The sequence below is a fragment of the Triticum aestivum genome, chromosome 6B, assembly GCF_018294505.1.
Source record: "Triticum aestivum cultivar Chinese Spring chromosome 6B, IWGSC CS RefSeq v2.1, whole genome shotgun sequence".
NCBI lineage: Eukaryota > Viridiplantae > Streptophyta > Magnoliopsida > Poales > Poaceae > Triticum > Triticum aestivum.
In genome coordinates, this window is record NC_057810.1 from 98,936,907 (window position 1) to 98,958,331 (window position 21,425).

Genomic DNA, 21,425 nt, shown 5'->3' on the forward strand with positions numbered 1-21,425 from the left:
TCTGGCTTACCACTCGGTAGGATTTTGATAACTTAGGCGAGTACTTGGACTGCAGCTAAGCCTCCGAGTGGAAGTCTGGCTTACCACTCGGTAGGATTTTGATAACTTAGGCGAATACTTGGACTGCAGCTAAGCCTCCGAGTGGAAGTCTGGCTTACCACTCGGTAGGATTTTGATAACTTAGGCGAGTACTTGGACTGCAGCTAAGCCTCCGAGTGGAAGTCTGGCTTACCACTCGGTAGGATTTTGATAACTTAGGTGAGCACTGGGCTGCAGCTAAGCCCCCGAGTGAGAGGTTTGCTCTTCACTCGGTAGGATTTTATTTAATCTTAGGCGAAACGGATTCGCAGCTAAGCCTCCGAGTGGGAGTCTGGCTCACCACTCGGTAAGGATTTTTACAAACTTAGGCGAAACGGATTCGCGGCTAAGTCACCCACTGAGGAGAAAATTTTATTGGACAAAATAAAAGGTGACAAAAATTATGGAGGAACTATGACACTATTATTTTGAAATCCATGAACTACAGGAGCACTTTATTGCAACTCATCCGAGTGATAAACTTAAGTGTAAAATGGGCGGAGTAGTTCCGCATTCCAAGCTCAGGGCTCGTCGATATTATGTTCGACGTTGTAAAGACGGTACGCCCCGTTGTGGAGAACTTTGGTGACGATGAAGGGTCCTTCCCAAGAAGGAGCAAGCTTGTGTTGTTTCTTCTGATCCACTCAGAGAACTAAATCTCCTTCCTGGAAGGCTCGACCCCTCACGTTTCTGGCGTGAAAACGACGCAAATCTTGTTGGTAGATGGTCGATCGGATCAGAGCCATCTCCCTTTCTTCCTCTAAAAGGTCGACTGCGTCCTGCCGCGCTTGTTCAGCTTCTGCTTCGTTGTAGATTTCAACTCGAGGAGCATTGTGGAGAAGATCACTCGGCAAGACTGCTTCAGCTCCGTAGACCAAGAAGAATGGAGTTCTTCCGGTCGATCGATTAGGTGTGGTCCGCAGTCCCCAAAGCACCAAGGGAAGTTCGTCGACCCACGCTCCAGCCGCATGCTTGAGATCACGCATCAGTCGGGGTTTCAATCCCTTGAGAATCAGGCCATTGGCTCGCTCTGCTTGTCCATTCGACTGCGGATGGGCGACTGAGGCGTAGTCGACTCGTGTGCCTTGAGAGTTGCAGAAATCTCTGAATTCCTCCGAGTCAAAGTTCGACCCATTATCCGTAATGATGCTGTGTGGGACTCCATATCTGAATATCAGTTCCTTGATGAAGCTAACAACAGTACCGGCGTCAAGGTTCTTGATTGGTTTAGCCTCAATCCACTTGGTGAACTTGTCGACTGCCACCAGTACATGCGTGAAGCCACTTCGACCCGTTCTCAAAGGACCGACCATGTCCAACCCCCATACTGCGAAAGGCCAGACGATTGGAATGGTCTTCAGAGCTGATGCAGGCTTGTGCGACATATTCGAGTAGAACTGACATCCCTCGCACTTATCCACTATTTCCTTTGCCATCTCATTCGCCTTTGGCCAGTAAAATCCGGCTCGGTATGCTTTGGCCACGATGGTCCGAGAGGACGCATGATGACCACAGGTCCCCGAGTGGATATCATTAAGGATGATTCTACCTTCTTCCGGTGTTATGCACTTCTGACCAACTCCAGTCGCGCTTTCTCTATATAACTGTCTGTTGATTACGGTAAAGGCTTTAGATCGACGGACGATCTGTCGAGCCTCTTCCTCATCCTCCGGAAGCTCTTTTCTCAGGATATACGCGATATACGGAACTGTCCAGTCGGGAATGACCACCACGACCTCCATGACCAAGTCGACCACTGCTGGGACTTCAACCTCAGTCGGATCTGTGGCACTCTTGGGCTGTGGAGCTTCTTCGGTGAAAGGATCTTCTTTGACTGACGGAGTGTGTATATGCTCCAAGAACACACCACTCGGAATGGCTCCTCTATTGGAACCTATCTTTGCTAGATCATCAGCTGCTTGATTTTTCAGTCGGGGTATATGATGGAGCTCCAACCCCTCGAACTTCTTTTCCAGCTTCCTCACTGCACTGCAGTATCCAGTCATGGCTGGGCTTCTCACGTCCCACTCCTTCATCACTTGGTTGACCACTAAATCTGAATCGCCATAGACCATCAGGCGACGGACGCCGAGTGAAATGGCCATGCGCATTCCGTATAAGAGGGCCTCATACTCTGCCTCATTGTTGGAGGAATCAAAGTGAATCTGGAGCACATATCTGAGCTTATCTCCTCTGGGGGAAACCAGGACAACCCCAGCACCGGAACCATTCAACATCTTAGAGCCATCAAAGAACATGGTCCAATGCTCCGAGTGAACTTCAGTCGGCTGCTGCTGTTCAATCCACTCGGCGAGGAAATCTGCTATTGCCTGGGACTTAATGGCTTTCTTTGCCTCAAACTTGATATCAAGGGGAAGAAGTTCAATCGCCCATTTAGCCACTCGACCAGTTGCATCTCTGTTGTGCAAAATCTCTGATAGTGGAGCGTTGCTGACGACTGTGATGGAATGATCAAAGAAATAATGAGCAACCTTCTTTGTGGTCATGTATATTCCATACACAAGCTTCTGATAATGAGGATATCTCTGCTTGGATGGAGTCAAGACTTCAGACAAATAATACACTGGGCGCTGAACTTTGAAAGCTTTTCCTTCTTCTTCCCGCTCGACCGTAAGCACTGTACTGACGACTTGTCCTGTGGCTGCGATATAAAGCAACAGAGGCTCTTTGCTGATTGGAGCAGCAAGCACCGGCTGGGTGGAGAGCAGAGCTTTTAGCTCGACAAACGCTGCATCAGCTTCTGGAGTCCACTCGAACTTGTCTGTCTTCTTCATTAGTCGGTAAAGAGGCAATGCCTTTTCACCGAGTCGTGAGATGAATCGACTTAATGCGGCCAAGCATCCAGTAAGCTTCTGGACATCGTGCACTCGCACAGGGCGTTTCATTCGGAGAATAGTGCCGATCTTTTCTGGATTAGCGTCGATCCCTCGCTCGGAAACGAGAAAACCGAGTAACTTGCCACCAGGAACTCCGAATGTGCACTTTGATGGATTGAGCTTGATATCATACCTTCTGAGGTTGGCAAATGTTTCGGCGAGGTCAGCGAGCAGGTCGGAACCTTTTCGTGACTTGACGACGATATCATCCATATACGCTTCCACATTCCGACTGATTTGAGTGAGTAGACACTTCTAAATCATTCGTATAAATGTGGCTCCGGCATTCTTGAGGCCGAATGGCATGGTGATATAGCAGAAGCACCCGAATGGAGTGATGAAAGCTGTTTTTACCTCGTCGGGTCCGTACAGACGGATCTGGTGGTACCCGGAGTAGGCGTCTAGAAAAGACAATCTCTCGCATCCCGCGGTCGAGTCAGCAATTTGATCTATGCGAGGGAGAGGAAAATGATCTTTCGGGCAGGCCCAGTTGATGTGCTTGAAATCAATGCACATTCGGAGCGATTTGTCCTTCTTAGGAACCATGACGACATTAGCGAGCCATTCGAAGTGGTATATCTCTCGGATAAATCCTGCCGCCAACAGTCGAGCCACTTCCTCACCAATGGCTTTTCTCTTCTGGATGGCGGACCGCCGAAGATGCTCTTTGACTGGTTTTGCTGATGAGTCGACTCTTAGGCGATGCTCAGCCAGTCCCCTGGGAACACCTGGCATGTCAGCGGGCTTCCATGCAAAAATGTCCCAGTTCTCACGGAGGAACTGGATGAGCGCTTCTTCCTATTTCGGGTCGAGCGTTGTGGAGATGTGGGTCGGGGCTGCATCGGGGTCGGTCGGGTGAATGTGAACAGGCTTCGTCTCACCGGACGACTGAAATGCAGATTCTGTGGCGGGTTTCTTGGATCGCAGCAAATCACTCGGATCTGCGTTTTGCTTGTATTCTTCAAACTCGACCGCTGTCACCTGGGAATCAGCAATCTTTGAGCCCTTCTGAAAGCACTCTTCTGCCTTTTTCCGATCACCGGTGACAGTGATCACGCCTTTGGGGCCGGGCATCTTCAATTTGAGGTACACGTAACATGGTCGAGCCATGAACCGTGCATAAGCTGGTCTCCCCAAAATGGCATGATATGCACTCTGAAAATCCACGACCTCAAACGTCAACTTCTCTTTGCGTAAATGTTTCGAATCACCAAACACCACGTCCAGAGCTATTTGGCTGAGTGACTCGGCTTTCTTCCCTGGTATAACTCCATGAAAGCTCATGTTACTGGTGCTCGGTCGGGACATCGGAATGCCCATTCCTTTCAGTGTGTCTGCATACAACAAATTCAGCCCGCTACCACCGTCCATCAGCACCTTTGTCAGTCGAGTGCCTTCGACAACTGGATCGACCACCAAAGCTTGCCTCCCAGGGGTGGCAATATGAGTCGGGTGATCAGATTGGTCGAATGTGATGGGTGTTTGGGACCATCTCAGATAATTTGCCTTTGCTGGGGTAACCATGTTCACCTCACGGTTAATGACTTTCAATCGACTCTTGCTTTCCACATCTGCAAAGATCATCAGAGTGGAGTTGACATGCGGATATCCTTCCTCACTGTCCTCCTTGTCTTCGGCCTTGTCCGACTCCTTTTCCTTGTCTTTATACTATTTTCCTTGAAACTGCTGGATCAGGAGTCGACATTGGCGAGTGGTATGCTTTGGGTAAATGATATTCCCCTCTTCGTCTTTCTTCGTGTGGATGTGACACGGCATATCCATCACGTCGTTCCCTTCTTTATCCTTTACCTTCTTAGGGTTCCAGGATCCTTTTGGTTTCCCTTTAAACTTTCCATGAGTCACGGCCAGAGCCTCTCCAGGAGCTGTCGGTTCAGCCTTCCGCTTCTGTTTCCGACTGGTGTTTCCCTTTTCCGACTGGCTCGGCTTGTGCTTGCCGCTTCGGAGTCGGTCTTGTTCTTCGCCGTTGGCGTACTTGGTAGCAATCTCCATCATCCGACTCAAGGTCATGTCTCCGGTTCGACCAAATTTCAAACTCAATTCTCTGTTCTTGACACCATCCTTGAAGGCGCAGACTGCCTGATGATCAGACACATTCTCCACAGTATGGTGCAAAGTGATCCATCTCTGAATATACTCCCTGAGAGTCTCATTGGTCTTCTGCACGCAGACTTGCAGCTCCGTCAATCCAGCCGGTCGCTTGCAAGTTCCTTCAAACGTTCTGACGAACACTCGGGACAGATCTTCCCAAGTGTAAATGCTGCTAGGAGGTAACTGATTCAACCACGCTCTGGCAGAACCTTCCAACATGAGGGGCAAATGCTTCATGGCCACCTCGTCATTCCCACCACCAATCTGAACCGCCACTCGGTAGTCCTCAAGCCAAGTTTCAGGCTTAGACTCACCGGTGAACTTGCTGACTCCTGTTGCCAACCTGAAATTGGGAGGAATCACTGCGGCTCTGATAGCTCTGCTGAAACATTCCGGACCAGAAACATGCACTCGACTGCTCGTGGGCGCATCTCTGTCGAGTCCACCTCGATGAGCTCTGTTCCGGTCGACCAAGCCTTGCACGATAATGGATCGCGCGTCGAAGCCTGGTTCTCTGGGGTCGACTGGAACTCTTCGCCCCGCACCGAGCTGACGTCTGTCATCTTGCTGCCGAGGAGCGTAAGACCCACCCCTCGGAGGGGAAGTGGGCACTCGACGCCTATCATCTCGGTCGTGTCGGTCTCCATGTTGGTCTCGCCGATTCTCGCGCCCTTCACGCCGCGGAGGCGATCTGGGACTGTGAGCCGACTGAACCGTATTCGCAGCGACGGATCGACTGTGAATTCTGTTGCACGACTGCGACACGGCTGAATTCTGATCTCCTGCTGCCCGGAGCAGATCCCTGATCTGCATCAAGCCTCTGCCAGCTTCCGACTAAGAGGGCTGGATGGACTCTGCTATACGGGTCGCAGCTGCTAAATTCTGGATTGGGGTTCGATATACCTGAGTCGGCGGGAAGAGTTGACGTCGATTGGCGTCGGGAACTCGTTGCCGCGCGCGCTCGTCGAGTGCTCGCTGAAGATTCTCCAGGCGAGCGCGTTCGGCCAGATTGGCCAAACGTGCCTCCTCCAAGGCGCGAGCCTCGGGGGTTTCTCCTGCGATGGGAGTATGCAGGGCATCCATGTTCCTGCGGCGAAGTTCCTCTCTTTGCAGAGAGTCGAGTGGCTCGGGTTGGTACTCTTCGTGGTCTCGTGCGGGGTCGCTTCCGTCGCCTGCCCCACCATCACGGGCGAAGCCAGGGGGGCTGCGAGGCCCGTCGACCATCAGGATTTCCGCCGCTGGATCACTGCTATCGCATTCGGATGCAGTCTCTATGGAGCCAGTCGACAGATCGAACAGGCTGTAGAGAGATTCGTCGGGCTCGATTGCCGCAACTTGGGTGGTGGCCGTTTGGCGAGCCACCGCGTGTCTCACCCACCGCTGAAGCCTCGACCGACCCGAGCGCTTGCGCTGGCGGGAGACCGGGAGGGTGGTCGATAGGGGAGTCGACCGATATGGGGTCGACGGTTGCCGCAGCAGAACGCCGCGGACACATGCGCGAAAATGCATCGCACCGCGGACGGGGAGCGCATCGACGTCGAGTGGAGCCTCCTGAAGCCAGGCGGAGTCGTCGGCGACGAAGGTGAGAGCACCGAGACGAATCTCTCGACCCTCGACCAAAACTCCAGCAGCTACCATGATGAAAGTACTCGGAAGAATCGCAACTTCTCCACAAAATCGCTAAAACACCTGCCCCACGGTGGGCGCCAACTGTCGTGGTTCTAAGTCTGACAGTAGAGTGGGGGGTAGGTATGGAGAGGCAAGGTCCTAGCTATGGAGAGGTTGTAAACACAAGAGATGTACGAGTTCAGGCCCTTCTCGGAGGAAGTAAAAGCCCTACGTCTCGGAGCCCGGAGGCGGTCGAGTGGATTATGTGTATATGGATTACAGGGTGTCGAACCCTTCTGCCTGTGGAGGGGGGTGGCTTATATAGAGTGCGCCAGGACCCCAGCCAACCCACGTAATGAAGGGTTTAAGGTACATTAAGTCTAGGGCGTTACTGATAACGCCCCACATAAAGTGTCTTTACTATCATAAAGTCTACTTAATTACAGACCGTTGCAGTGCATAGTGCCTCTTGACCTTTTGGTGGTCGAGTGAGTCTTCGTGGTCGAGTCCTTCAAGTCAGTCGAGTGAGTCCCTCGTAGGTCGACTGGAAGGTGATCTCTTCTAAGGGTGTCCTTGGGCAGGGTACTTAGATCAGGTCTGTGACCCTACCCTAGGTACATGACTCCATCACGGCCCCCACGCGACCCAGAAAAGCAGGGGCGGCGCGGCAAGGTGGACGGGGGCGTGGCGAACTAGTTGCTTGTTGCGTCGCTAGTGTTATGTGTAGTTGTCAACCTTGTCGGATGGACGCCATGTTGTGGCCGGCGCAAACTGTCGGCATCGTTCCTCTCGGTCACCTCGTCCTCGGCCTACACTGACGTCGCCATCACGAGCGCGCTACCAAGAACTCTATTGTAACTCAGTGTGTATTGTGTAGGTGTTAACTTTTAATCACGTTGCGTGTATGCAACCAAACACCGGGCACTTGCATCTGCCAAGCCAATGCACGCAACCAAACGGCAGGAAAAAATGCTCCCATAATGCAGGCGGCCAAACCAAGTGTAGATGGTTTTTTGCCTTCACTAGCTCAACCGGGCTCGCGTGGAACAAGTATGCAAACTGCTAAAAAAACAATGCAGGTAACCAAACGCATCAGCTTCAGATTGTTACCACAATTTTGTTACAATCCGCCTGTCAATGCAATTCCGCCATCAGAACATGAATCAACCAGTTTGTTTCCAGCGACAATCATATGGCCCCTATCGTCTCTGATTACTGCTTCCATTGCCTCGTTCAGCATGTCAATGTCAAAGCCTGCATCGACGTTCAGTTTGACGACTCTGTTCGGTGGTTTGCACCATCCTCCTCTCTTCATTGATGCATCTGCATCACATGCAATGATAAAATTCAATGCAAGAGCCCGAACTGACTGCACAATTCGAATTTTCTCCTTTCCCACCAGAGATACCAGGAACATACCGCCACCATCTCATGAAAACTGTGAATACGCATTATAGACACTTCTTGTGCTGTAAAGTTGAGAAGGTAAGCTAGGATCTGCAAATTAAACCGTCAACACGTCTTACATTTAAAAACAGATGTACTAGTACTCCCTCCCTCCGTTCCTAAATACTCCCTCCGTTCCTAAATATTTGTCTATTTGTCTTTCTAAAGATTTCAACAAGTGACTACATACAAAGCAAAATAAGTGAATCTACGCTTTAAAATATGTCTACATACATCCGTATGTTGTGTCCATTTAAAATGCCTAGAAAGACAAATATTTGGAAACGAAGGTAGTAGTATTTAGGCACATGAAAGAAATACTGTAGATAAGTGGATCAAAACTATTTAGGAACAGAGGTGTATACATGAACGGCTTGAAAGTCTATCTAAAGAAGAAGAAAATGTGATCCATTTAGAGATTTAACGTACTCATCTGTTACAGATCAAAACTTTCGTCTATATTCAAAACTACAATAATACAGTGTTGTTTTCCTTATTGCTCTACTATGGCAACAAAAACAAATCCAAAAACCACATATATGGAAACAAGGATCTTTCGTAAATAAAGTTTTACAATGCCGCTGGAAGGATCTGCCGTCTCCGAAACAGAGAGCACACCGCATGCGTGAGGCACTAGTGCTCGCTCGCTCAGCTAGCTAAAGCTAAAGCCCTTGTAAGCCAACAAGGGTTAGATCAGGAGAGCTTCATGTTCTTCAGCATGCCCGCGACGAGCGCCTCCATGGACGGCGCGCGCTGCTTGTAATCCTTCATCAGTGCCTCTGCGGCCAGGCTCTGCAGCTCCGAGCTCTCCTCCTCCTTGTTCCGTCCTTTGGTCAGCTGGCTGATCGCTGCGCTGCACTGTGGGGATCAAGGATGTATATGCATCAAGGATCACTAACTACTGTGGATAAATAAATAAAATATAAAGGCAACTGCGACCCTTCCAAGATGTCCGTCCATCTTACCAGGCACACGCCAAAGAGAGCTCTCGTGTTCTTGCCCCCAGTCAACTGGACCGTCGACGCGTAGTACTTTTTAGCGGTTTGAAGGTTTTCCAAACCACCCAGTGTGTACAAAACCTTCAACATAAAAGAAGAGGCGACACTCAGCAAGGATAAGCTGTGCACTCGCATTGCATGAAATCAACTGCGCCTTTGGCAGAATCAGGACATAGAATTGGCTTGACTTAGTCATTTATATGAATCAGAAACATTGGGCGATTTTGCATCCCACCAGAAGGATTATTAAACAAATAAATAGCACTGATCATCGTATTGCCATATATGCACGTCAAATAAACTCTACTTCTGGGCTCAGCATGCCCTCTCCCACCTACCACACAAAATCAGTAAGACAAACCATGCAACTTCCGTTTTTTGCAGACCCCAGAAGAATAAGCTCCTACAGTTTCCCACCCTAAAGCTACATATTACGCGTATCAGCCTATGCCATGCCCCGTCCGCTTAGTACAACATGACTTCTAAAATAAACAGAAAAAAACTTCTAACTTGAATAAATACCAAACAAAACTCCTTTAAGATGACAGCTTCATTGAAAGCCAGTCTTTATCTTTAAATTACTAAAATCGATTTTCATGGCTGATCATAACTAGATGTGGGACCTCAATTGGTAGAAAATATACACAGTTGATCCAATCATCAAATCATGTTGATTCATTGCATAATATGATAGCCTATAAGTCGGTGTTAAAATACTTCATCGATTATACATCTGTGTCTGAGAGGTTTATAAAGATGTGTGTCATTTTCTCATTTCAATTCATCTCTCACATGGACCATTATCTTGAGAAACACAACTTACAAAACTTAATACACTTGCTATTTTTAATCTTATGTCTCATTATCATGGATTATGAGTAAAAGGACTAGTCAAGACTAGTCTATGGACTAGTCTATGAGTCCCAACTCCATGGCCGACTACACTTCAGTGTCAACTAGTCTACGAGTCGCAACTTCAGTGTTGATTAGTTACGCTTAGTCTATCAGTCTCAACCTCGGAACGACTCGTCGACTCATAAACCTTGCTCATTTTAATTATTTTGTAACGTTTTTGTTAACTTCAATGTTGAATTGGCGTGCTTCATTTTAATTGGATCTTTGATAGTTATTGTTGTCTCATGTGGTATTCAACCATTCATCACTTACCATTGGAAGAAAGAGACCATCAGTAAATCATCAACAGAATAATGACAAATTTCATAACAGATAATTCTAACTTTTCTATTTATTTGGACGAAAGGCTGTGCTTGGTCCACTTACCTCAGCATAAGCTAGATGATAAAGTGGAATGGTTGGTTGGGCCAATATTAGTTCCTCGTAACAAAAGGCGGCTTGTTTGTACCTGGCAAAAAAATCGTCATATAAGTTGGTATTTTCACATCTGACCATATTATGTTGAATCAATCAAGATTGAACATCTCACATCTGTAAGGAAACATAAATTTCAGCAAGCTCTCTCCATGCATCATGATCCGCCATGAATCTAACACAGGGAAAGGGTTAATATGTTCTAATAAGAAAAATATAGGAGGCGGTAACAGGTCCATAAAAGAAGTGGATGCATACTTACAATTCCAAATACTTGTTCAGATAATCAACTGCTAAAGACATGTCACCTTGTGCTTTTGCAATAGCAATTTTTCTCTTATGGACAATCTGACAACCAAACAAGGAGGATATTTGTTGTATAAAATGACACCGTATTAAGGTACACAAAAGTACCATCCTTAGCATTTGAATGGTTCTAGAAAGCAAAGAAAATCAAATTCCTCCTGCACACCAAATTTTCACCTGATCAAATGGGTTGTTTTCCAGGATAAGTGCATAAGCTCTTTCAGCTTCAGCCCAATCACCCTTTGCCTCAAACAGCAGGGCTTCTAGCCGGCCTGCATTTTAGAGCAAGTGTGTTCAGCATTTACAGAGAAGGGGAGCCTTGGCGCAGTGGTAAAGCTGCTGCTTTGTGACCATGAGGTCACGGGTTCAAGTCCTGGAAACAGCCTCTTACAGAAATGTAGGGAAAGGCTGCGTACAATAGACCCAAAGTGGTCGGACCCTTCCCCAGACCCTGCGCAAGCGGGAGCTACATGCACTGGGGCTGCCCTTTTTTTTTGTGTTCAGCATTTACAGAAAGATGGGCGTAATAACCAGCATTATATGACTCGACAGATATCAATTCTGGCATACTTGAATAAAAAGAATCGTTCCAAACTTAGGTGTTCACATCGATTTTGTGTACAACAGGATTTAGGTAACCCGTAACTGGTTCTTAGTTAACAAAAATGTCATGTATTACACCTTCACCCTGAAGCAACACCTTGCCCTCCTACTTTAGACCAGACAATACCTAAGATCAACATCTATTTATATTCCAAGCGAGTGTACCACAACATCATTTGGCTTGACATACTAAAGTAGTGTGCAGGTACATTTGTTCAGAGAAATCAACTCACCAGGCCAATAATAACTGATCTGGCATTATATGGTGAGCAGTTATGCGTATTTCATTTTTTTAAGTAATAGTCTTCGCCGTTCGCGTCATAGTTCACTTCTCAGGCTATTGACAACGTGAGCTGTCTTAAAAACAATCACAGCCTGGCATAGATTTACGGAACTGGCATAACAATTTTGAAGTTTCATGTCAGACTTTAGTCCAATCTTTGAACAAACCCTTTCCCCATTTGAAAAACATTGAACCAATTTTGGAAAGGATTAGCTTGGCCCCACCACATGTTTCTTGTTTGTCACCAACCCCTTTTGGATGATTTTGCTCATAATAAAGTTTCCAAAGTGTAACTAGATCTGCAAACTGCCTTTGTACGGGCCAAACAAACTTACCAACACGAGCGCTGCCAGGAAACTGCTTGGAGAGGACTCCAATACAATCCTGCAGAACCATGAAACGAGGCGATTTGATCAATAGATAATGGTAGGCATACCCAAGATAGACTGAATTTTTCGTCCTCAGCGGACAAAAGTAAAATTGCATCGGGTCAGAGAATGGAACCGGACCAGAGTTGGTCATAGAAGAACAGTGACTGCGTAACCAGAGCACCTCACCTTTGCGACATCAAGACGCTGGCAGTCCATGGCGGCCACAGCCACCTGCTCGTAGAGCGTCCACTCTGCATGCATCGAAACAAAGCGGTCTCGCGTTCAGTACTGGGGCCGAGAGCACGGCGAGAGATCAGCAGCAGCAGCAGCTGAGAACGCCGCAGGGACGTTCCGGCAACGGTTCCGGGCGCAGAAGCGCAGCGATTCCAGTTAGGCAGATGAGATCTCGGAAGGGAGAGGCGGATCGGGAGCGCGGGGGGAAGAGATCTGGCCGGAGGCGGGCCACGAGACGAGATCTATCCGCACCGCGCGCGGGGGAGGGAGGGAGGGGGATCAGGAGGAGGAGGAGGAGGTGCGTGACGTACGCTCGGAGGCGAGGCGGGAGCGGGCGGAGGCGTCGTTGAGGAGGGAGAGGCCGAGGCGGAGGACGGGGGCGGGGCGGCGCGCGCGGAGCCTGCGGGCGAGGGAGAGGTACTCCCAGGCGCCGCCGCCGCCTTGCTCCGCCTGCTCCTCCAGCCGCAGCAGGCGCGCCTCCTCCTCCGCCGCCGTCGCCGTCGCCGTCGCGGCCGCCATGACGAGACGAGGGGGGGTCCGGGCGTCGGTTGACTCGGCCGGCGGGGGTGGAGACTGGACTGGACTGGGCCGGACCGGGCGGGATTGGGATCGGGGGCTCTCCGTTTCTTTCCGCTTCGGTGCTGCCCGGGGACCGGTTCGTTATTTCAGTTTGTTTCCCTCATTTGGGTTGGTTTTTCAAGCACCCCCTGTTCCTGTTGGCAGGATTTGGACTCTGAACCCCTACAAAATTTACAATTCGTTTGTTTTCATGTTAATTTTTGTAGAGGTATACGCAGTTTTTATTTAAAACTATAGAGTTACAGTCGTGATGTAACAATTCCTCGATGTATAGAGGTCTTTGAAGTGCACACGGCAGCAGTGCACTCAATGTGTCTGACGAAGTTATATTTTGTTCCCTCCTAATTTTCTGCGAAATGAACTCTCTATCACCCATCAACGATCTGATCTCCACAGCAAGATGCCCATGGGCCGACCGAGCCAAACCATCGCCCGATAAGATGGAGAGAGCCTCTCAAGAGTCCGATTTCATAATGACCAAAAGGGTTGTATCTTGGACAGGAAGAGTCACCCCCGTTACAGTAATGCACTAGCTCATTGATGACGCGCGTTGCTGCGCCCTTCCATTTTACAATGAAAATGATAAGATTTTGCGTAAATATATAAGCATGAAATATGAAAGTTAATCTCACATAAACTTTCTCAATATTGTTCAGTACTTGATGAGTAAAATTGTACATATGTATGGTTTACTTAGAAAATAATAATAGTATTAAGCAAGAAAACATACCAATAATGTTGTTATTGTCCATCAATGCTTTTCATTGGAATGCTTCAAGCACAACATGCCTTGCACGATGACCACAGATGGCATAGAATGGCGGTGCTTCTCTTCAATGTCATCACGTTGCTTAAAAATCCATCAAACATTGCGACCTATTTTTCATGCCCATATATTATCCTGTTATTTTTAATAAAGTAATCTGATCCAAAGTATCAGATCTTGTAGCTCGACTTCATCTATTCTTTAGCTTCAGTTACAAACAATAATTGTCGGGCACTAGTAGAAGAAATATTCCTCTACCGAATAAAGGGTAGCGGATATTGATGTAATATAGTGATCAGATTACCTACATTTTCAGAAATAATGTACAAGCCTTCATCTTGTGCATCACATGACAAAATAATTAGCTAACTGACCAAATTAGTAAAGTCAACCAAGCCGAGTTTATCAGGTAAAATGGAATCAAATTTACATTTGCATATCACATGATTTTGCTCTATAAGCCCAGGGATGAACTTGATGAAATTGAAGACATGTTCTATCCATGAATAGTAACATGCCTGTTTCATTTGATAATCTTGTATTCTGTTCCTGATATGGTCTTGTTAATAACTGGTTTGAAAGCAGACCTCAATAAATTTTTCATCTGCAGTAAATCACACAAGGTAAGCACACAACAAATGTTTGAGAACCCAAGAAAGAACCCAATTCTATAGTTTACACAAAATGTTAGATGCAACTTTCAATGACAGATGACCAACTAAATTTTTTCCCACTATCAAAGAAATGGCCGAATACATTTGAGCAACAGAATCATGTAGAACTAAAATAGAACACCTTAATACCCTAGCTGTTGCTGATTTTCCAATTGGCAAAGTACTAGTCTTATCAAGTCCTTTGTACACAGTGTAGAGTAGTGGATGGCGCTCTCTCCTCCTCTCGCTCTCTCCTCTCCTGGGGCGTCGCCGTCCCGCGGCTCCCCTTCGTCGTCGTCCCTGCCCCGTGCGGTCTCCCTCCCCCTTTCCCCCTCGAGATCTCCTCCGGGCTCCTCGTCGGCGGCGAGGCCCGCCCCCTCCCTTTCCGCGACTCCCCCTCCCAATCCTGCGGCACTGGCTGCGCCCCGGGCCAACAGGTTTTGGGCTCTCGGTTCGGATGACTCCGGCTCTGACTCTGAGGCTCCCCCCCCCTCCTTCCCGTTCGGCTCTGGTGGGAGGGTCATCGGCTTTTCTGGCGGCGGGTCGCCGGCGAAAGTTTGCTTCGGGTGGTAGGGGCGGCCGGTCGGGTCGGGTGTGGATGCGGATGGTTGGTGTCGTGTCGCTCGTGGGCGCCGGCGCGCTGCCTCCTGGTCGTTGGATGCTTCTCTGGTGGGCCCTGGGATGGCTGTGACGACTTCGTCGGCATCTTCCCCTCCGGCGGCCGCCTGCCCTGGCTCATCTTCGGCTGTGGTCCCCGCTTCCTCGGCGGCGGCGGCGCCGGTGCCAACCCTAGATTTGGGATCGGGGCTGGTGCTGGTGCCCCGGGCCGGGGTGCGGGCTCCTTTGGCTGATATTGGGCCGGGTGGGCCTGTGCCGGTCCCTTTGTTGGGCTCCTCTGTTGATTTCCCCCCTCTTATCCGTGGCCCCTGGGCCGAGGCTGGCTCAGATTCAGCCCATTCTTGCTCCGGCACCCCTTGGCGAGCCCGGCCTGGCTGGTTCTCGCTATATATGGGTCCGGAAGGGTGCGGTCCCTCCTTTTCTAGGGTTTCCTGCCTCCTCCTCTAACTTGCGTCGGCTCCGTTTCCCTATCCGCTGCTTCGTCAGATCTTCTCCTCCTCCTTCCCTCCTTCTTCCCTTCGCGATGGTGGCTGCGATGGATCGCTCCCGCGGGTCCTCCAGTGAGGCTGTCTCCGGCCTCAAGCGGGGGCGTGACGGATCTGGTGACGCCGCTGCGGATCTGGAGTATGAGGCCTCGCTCCGTGCCAAGCTCCAGGCCTCGCGTGCGGGGGCCTCGACGGAGACGGCCGGTGCGTCCTCTCGTGCTTTTGGATCTGGGCCGGCGGCCCCTCCGCCTCTTGTGCCTGGTGCTCCGGTGACCGCGGTCGATCCCTGGGAGCAGGCGGCGCGGGGGAGTCGGGCGGGCTCCTCGGGGCCTTCCTCATCTTCCCCCTCGCTTGTCCCCCAGGGTGGTGGGCCGCCGCGGGCGCCGGCAGTGGCAGGTGGCGGTCCGTCTCGCTTCGTTCCCCGTGGCGCGTCGGGGGCACCATCCCGCCGCCCGTTCGGTGCTGCTGCGGGGCGTGGCTCCGGTGCTGGTGCTGGTGCTGGTTTCCCTAGTGATGGTATCCTCCCTCCGCCTCCCTCTCGTGGCGTTGGCCGCAACCCCCCTCACTCCCAGGTCTCCAACCCTATCCTTACCTACTTTGCGTGTCATCGTCCTGGCCACTTCCAGTCTCGCTGTGAAAATCCCCCGTTTTGCCTCATCTGTAGGGAGGACGGCCACCTCACGGTGGACTGCCAAAGCCGTGTCAAGCCTCCTTCTTTCATTCATTATGGGATCGGCCTCCCTGGTTGTTCTTTCTTTGCCCTTGACAAGGAGGTTCCTGTAGCTGCCCCCAACCCCTCGCTCTCCAATGTTGGTGTTATTTCAGTCCAGGACAAGCGCATCTCCCCACAGGCCCTTCTTGATGAACTTCGGTTGTGGGACGAAGGCGGGTGGGACTGGCAGATCCGCCAGCTATCTGAATTTGAGTTTGCTGCCACATTTCCCTCTAAAGAGAGTCTTCGCATGATATCTTCTTGCACCAGCTTCATGCTCCCTCTGAATCATCTTGTGGTGTCGGTCAAAGCCGCCTCCAATGGGTCAAAGGCCATTGCTTCTCTCTCTGATGTGTGGGTGCTAGTGGATGACGTTCCTCCTAACATGCGCACCTCGACCTTTCTGATGGCTTTTGGGGTGCTCCTTGGGAAACCCATCGAGGTTGATCAAGACTCGCTGTCTGTTCTTGGACCAGCTCGGCTTCGGGTCTGGTGCGTGGACCCGATCTGCATCCGTGGCTCTATTGATGTTTTTCCGGCGGCGGGTGGTGTCGTGGTTCTAAGCCTGACAGTAGAGTGGGGGGTAGGTATGGAGAGGCAAGGTCCTAGCTATGGAGAGGTTGTAAGCACAAAGGATGTACGAGTTCAGGCCCTTCTCGGAAGAAGTAACAACCCTACGTCTCGGAGCCCGGAGGCGGTCGAGTGGACTATGAATGTATGAATTACAAGGTGCCGAACCCCTCTGCCTGTGGAGGAGGGTGGCTTATATGGAGTGCGCCAGGACCCTAGCCAGCCCACGCAGGAGAGGGTTTAAGGTGAGTTAAGTCTGGGGCGTTACTGGTAACGCCCCACATAAAGTGCCTTTACTATCATAAAGTCTACTTGATTACAGGCCGTTGCAGTGCAGAGTGCCTCTTGACCTCCTGGTGGTCGAGTGAGTCTTCGTGGTCGAGTCCTTCAGGCCAGTCGAGTGAGTCCTCATTGGTCGACTGGAAGGCGACCTCTTCTAAGGATGTCTTGGGGTAAGTTACTTGGAACAGGTCCATGACCCTACCCTAGGTACATAACCCCATCATTAGCCCCCGAATGGATTGAGGCTTCGAGTGAAGGAGTTGATGTCATTTCCGATTGACCTTTGCGCTCTAGTTGTGCGCTGTTCTGGACCAAAGAATCTCTTCGTTGACAGGGAGCAATTTGCCTTCAGTCGACTCGATCCATTCTGTTTTTGCGTCGAGTGATCTTTCGGGCTTCGACGATCTCCGAGCGACGGATCGCCGGAAACACCGCGTCTGACAGACTGATTTGTTGCTCGCGGATTCCGCGGGATGCGAAATTTGGGGGCGCGCGCGAAGCGGGGCGGACCGCGGCGTTCGGATGGGACGGGGCATAGACGCCTCGATCTCCGCGCCGCCTTTTTCGCCACGTATCCAGCCTGCATAACTGCTCTCAGATATGATTAGATCGACCGGGCCCACATGTCAGTCACTCGGAAGGGACCTTATAAATGCGCCCGGCGAGGATTTCTGTGCTGCGCCCCAGCATTCTCCCTCTCTCTCTGCTTCCTTCTTCCCTGCTCAGCGTGCTCGCTCTCGCCCCCGCACCACTTCCCTTCGCGCATCTCTCCGGCGACCATGGCCAAGGAGAAGACGGCGGCGCTGGAGCGCGCCAAGAAGGCGTCGGCGTCGGAGAAGGCGAAGGGGAGATCCACCAGCCGCGGAGGGTCCTCGTCCAGATCCCGCCTGCCGAAGGGCTGGGTCCAAGGAGACTGGATCCAGTCGACCATCACAGAGAAGGACCTCCTCGACATGGCCAACGAGGGCTTGATCCCTCACGGAGCTGCGAGGTTGCCGGGGAAGGAGTGGCAGCCACAGCCAGAAGAGGGTGAGTGTGTGCTTTTGGCCACTCATGTTGATCGTGGGTTTTCCTTGCCGCCAAGTATTTTCTTCCGTGGCTTCTTGAATTTCTTTGGAGCGCAGCTTCACCACTTTACCCCAAACTCCATTGCCTATCTTGCTGCATTCGTGTCCATGTGTGAGGGTTTCTTGGGCTGTCGACCGCACTGGGGTTTGTTCAAACATATATTCACGTGTCGCTCTCAGACCGTGAAGAAGGCGAGCCCAGGTGATGAGAAAACCCGAGTCGTCCAAATGTGTGGGGGCCTGGGGATCCAGGTGAGGAATAAGAGCACCTTCCCGCCCATGACCTTTCCCGAGTCCGTCAGAGGCTGGCAGTCGACTTGGTTCTACTGCCAGGTCCAGTCGACGCCAGGGCAGTCGAGTGGACTCCCTCCGTTTACCATGGACCGAGTGAGCAAGCCTTCCCCTCTGAAGCTGATTCCGGAGGAGAAAGCTGACGTGAAGATGTTGATGGAGCGCGTGGTGCAGTTGGTTCGGGAGGGAGTGACGGGCATGGACCTCCTGGAGGTTTTCCTCAGGCGTCGCATCCAGCCTCTCCAGTTCCGGAGCCACTGCATGTGGTTGTACTGTGGGACCGAAGACGAGACTAGAGTCCATCCAGAAGCAGTCGACGATGTCACTCTGGAAAGATGGATGGTAGCCGTCACCGGAAACAAGGACAACCCACGCGGAGCCAGAAGGATTCCTCCACTCGACCACAACAGTGATCCAAATAAGGTACACTTGCCCTGCTCTCCACTGCATTCTTGTAGCATTCATCTCTGTTTACTCTGCCGACTGGTCGACTGATCATTGTGTTGATATCTGCTAGGCCCTCACCGAGCTGTACTCGATGCCCAATGGGGCACAAACTCCGACTGAGGAGGGTGAGGCGAGTGGGGGCGAGAGCCAGGACGAGGAGGAATGGGACTCGGACGTTGCAGGGGACGATGACGACGATGATGATGACGACGGCGATGATGATGACGCCGAAGACGAGGAGGAAGAGGAGGAGGTCGTGCCACCGCGCTCGGAAAGGCAGTCGAAGCTCGTCCACGACCCTTCGACTGAACGTGGCAAGGAGGTTGCGACGCAGTCGACCAAGCGCCCTAGGACCACTTCTCCAGCGCCGACTGAAAAGGCGCCAAAGCCGATCAAGCTCTTGCCGAAGATGAAGGTGTCCATCCCTACCATATCAGGGTAACCGTGCTGCTCATATTTTCTTATTCTGTGTGAACTTTATCTCTGGTCGACGCTGAAGTTAGTCGACTGATCCTTTGGAGTTGCAGTGCTGCTACTTCTGAGACCTCGGCCCGGGCTGATGACCACGAGATGGAGGATGCAGCAACTTCGAATCCAGGTACTGTGTTCTTAACACCGTTCTTAGTCGACTGATTCGCGATCTCTGATCCTGATCCTTCTCCGCAGCTCCACCCAACACTGTTATCAATCTCCCTGACGACGACGAGGATGAAGAACCACTGACACGCAGGAGGAGTCGGAAAGCGTCCGCCAGTAAGGTACCTCAGGATGTGACGGCGCCTGAGATTCTAACTGTGGAGGAAGGGAACACCACTCGACACACAGTGTCCTTCGCAAATCCACTGACGAGTGCTCAGCAGCCCTCCCTCTTTACGACGCACCACGTCCCAGAGGACCAAGCTGGCGCAGCGAAGGAGGCAATACGCCAGGCGGGACTCATGATGGAGCAGCTGAAGACCATCCGGGACGCGAGCCAGGCAGCTTATGACGCCAGTTCTGCCCTCCAAAGCAATGTCCAGGTCAGTCGACCGCTGTTTGTTCTGTTGGATATGCTACCAAAAACTTTTCTTTTCCGGAATTTATATTAGTCACCCACTGGGTGTGTCGAATAAACTCCGTGTTAGCGGGGGCACGCTGAGTGCACCCGCTGGGTGTAGTCCCCAAGGCTAAGGTCGACTGCTGGCAGTCGGCCTTAGGCTTTATGATGTCAATCTTTCTGTCAGTCGACTGGTCGACTGGACTTCACAAACCGGTGGGGGCACGCTGAGTGCACCCACTGGGTGTAGTCCCCAAGGCTAAGGTCGACTGCTGGCAGTCGGCCTTAGGCTTTATGATGTCAATCTTTCTGTCAGTCGACTGGTCGACTGGACTTCACAAACCGGTGGGGGCACGCTGAGTGCACCCACTGGGTGTAGTCCCCAAGGCTAAGGTCGACTGCTGGCAGTCGGCTTTAGGCTTTATGACGTCAATTTTTCTTTCAGTCGACTATGTCGACTGGATTTCACAAACCGGTGGGGGCACGCTGAGTGCACCCACTGGGTGTAGTCCCCGAGACTGTGGTCGACTGCTTGCAGTTGATCACAGTCTTAGAGAATGCATCTCTCTTTTTTTTTTGAGGTCGACTGGTCGACTTTGTCTTCAACAGGATTAGTGGGGGCACGCTGAGTGCACCCACTGGGTGTAGTCCCCGAGACTACGGTCGAATGCTTGTATTTGGCTGTAGTCTTAGAAACGTGTGTTTATCCCTTTTTCACTCGGAAGTGAATTATATTTGACATTTAGCCGATTGGTTCTTCACAGAACTCCTGTGATCTTGTGGCTCGCTACTCAGAGCTGGAACAAAAACATACTCAAGTCGAGCTGAGCTTGAAGCTGGTTCAGGAGAAGCTGACAAAGGCAAAGGAGGAGACCGAAGGTATGTTTGGTGAGACCCTGACGACTGCTTTTCCCCTTGCTTGTTTCAGCATCTAATCTTGCTGTAACTTGCAGGTAAGGTAAGGGAAGCCCAGCAGAAGAAAGACCTTGAGCTAGCTGAGAAGATCAAGCTTGCTGACGAGAAGTTAGCTTCAGTCACCAAGCTCGAACAAGACAATACCAATCTGAAAGCTGCTCTTGGGATTGCCAACAAGGAGGTCAGTCGACTGAAAACTGACAAAGCTGCCCTGACCGACCAAGTCAGCAAATTGACTGAGAAGAAAACTGAACTGGAGGCCTTCCTGAGTGGCCTTGCCAAGAAGTTGTTCCTTATGCTTGAAGGTAGACCTCCATGTTTGGCAAATATTTCCAATTGTGGCTTTTTCCATTCGACTATCTCCTTGACTTAGTGATCACCCTTGCAGAATTTTGTCAAAACTTTGAAGAAGAAACCAGCCGACTGGAGCCAAACCTTGACCCCGTCAATTCTCCGGTGAACGACGAAGTTGCCATGGATGTTTTCCGACTGGAGTCTTGTGTTGCAGCTGTCGTGGACTATCTCGCAAGGCTGAAGGCCGCCACATCTCGCATCGACTCGACGCTCTGGCCTGAGGAGACACTTCAGAATGACCTTGAGTCGCTGATGGCCCGCTTGAACACGATCCCTGGTCGAGTGCAGGAGTGGAAGAAGTCCTCGGCTCGGTGTGGTGCAGATGTCGCTCTGTGTCTGGCCCGAGTCCACTGCAAAGATGCGCGAGAAGAGAAGCTGGCGGCCCTTC

The 21,425-nt window shown here is 50.9% G+C and overlaps 1 protein-coding gene across 1 annotated transcript; it reads right to left on the reverse strand.

Moving 5' to 3' along the window:
• Window positions 1–8,525: 8,525 nt before the first annotated feature.
• LOC123136002 (ER membrane protein complex subunit 2-A) lies at window positions 8,526–12,907 on the reverse strand. Its single transcript, XM_044555277.1, has 9 exons — window positions 12,574–12,907; window positions 12,215–12,279; window positions 11,993–12,041; window positions 10,949–11,043; window positions 10,728–10,813; window positions 10,581–10,640; window positions 10,418–10,499; window positions 9,104–9,217; window positions 8,526–8,996 (listed from the first exon to the last, which is right to left on the reverse strand). Exons 1-9 carry the CDS (start codon window positions 12,779–12,781, stop codon window positions 8,832–8,834), a joined length of 924 nt encoding a protein of 307 aa, XP_044411212.1. The 5' UTR covers window positions 12,782–12,907; the 3' UTR covers window positions 8,526–8,831.
• Window positions 12,908–21,425: the final 8,518 nt, after the last annotated feature.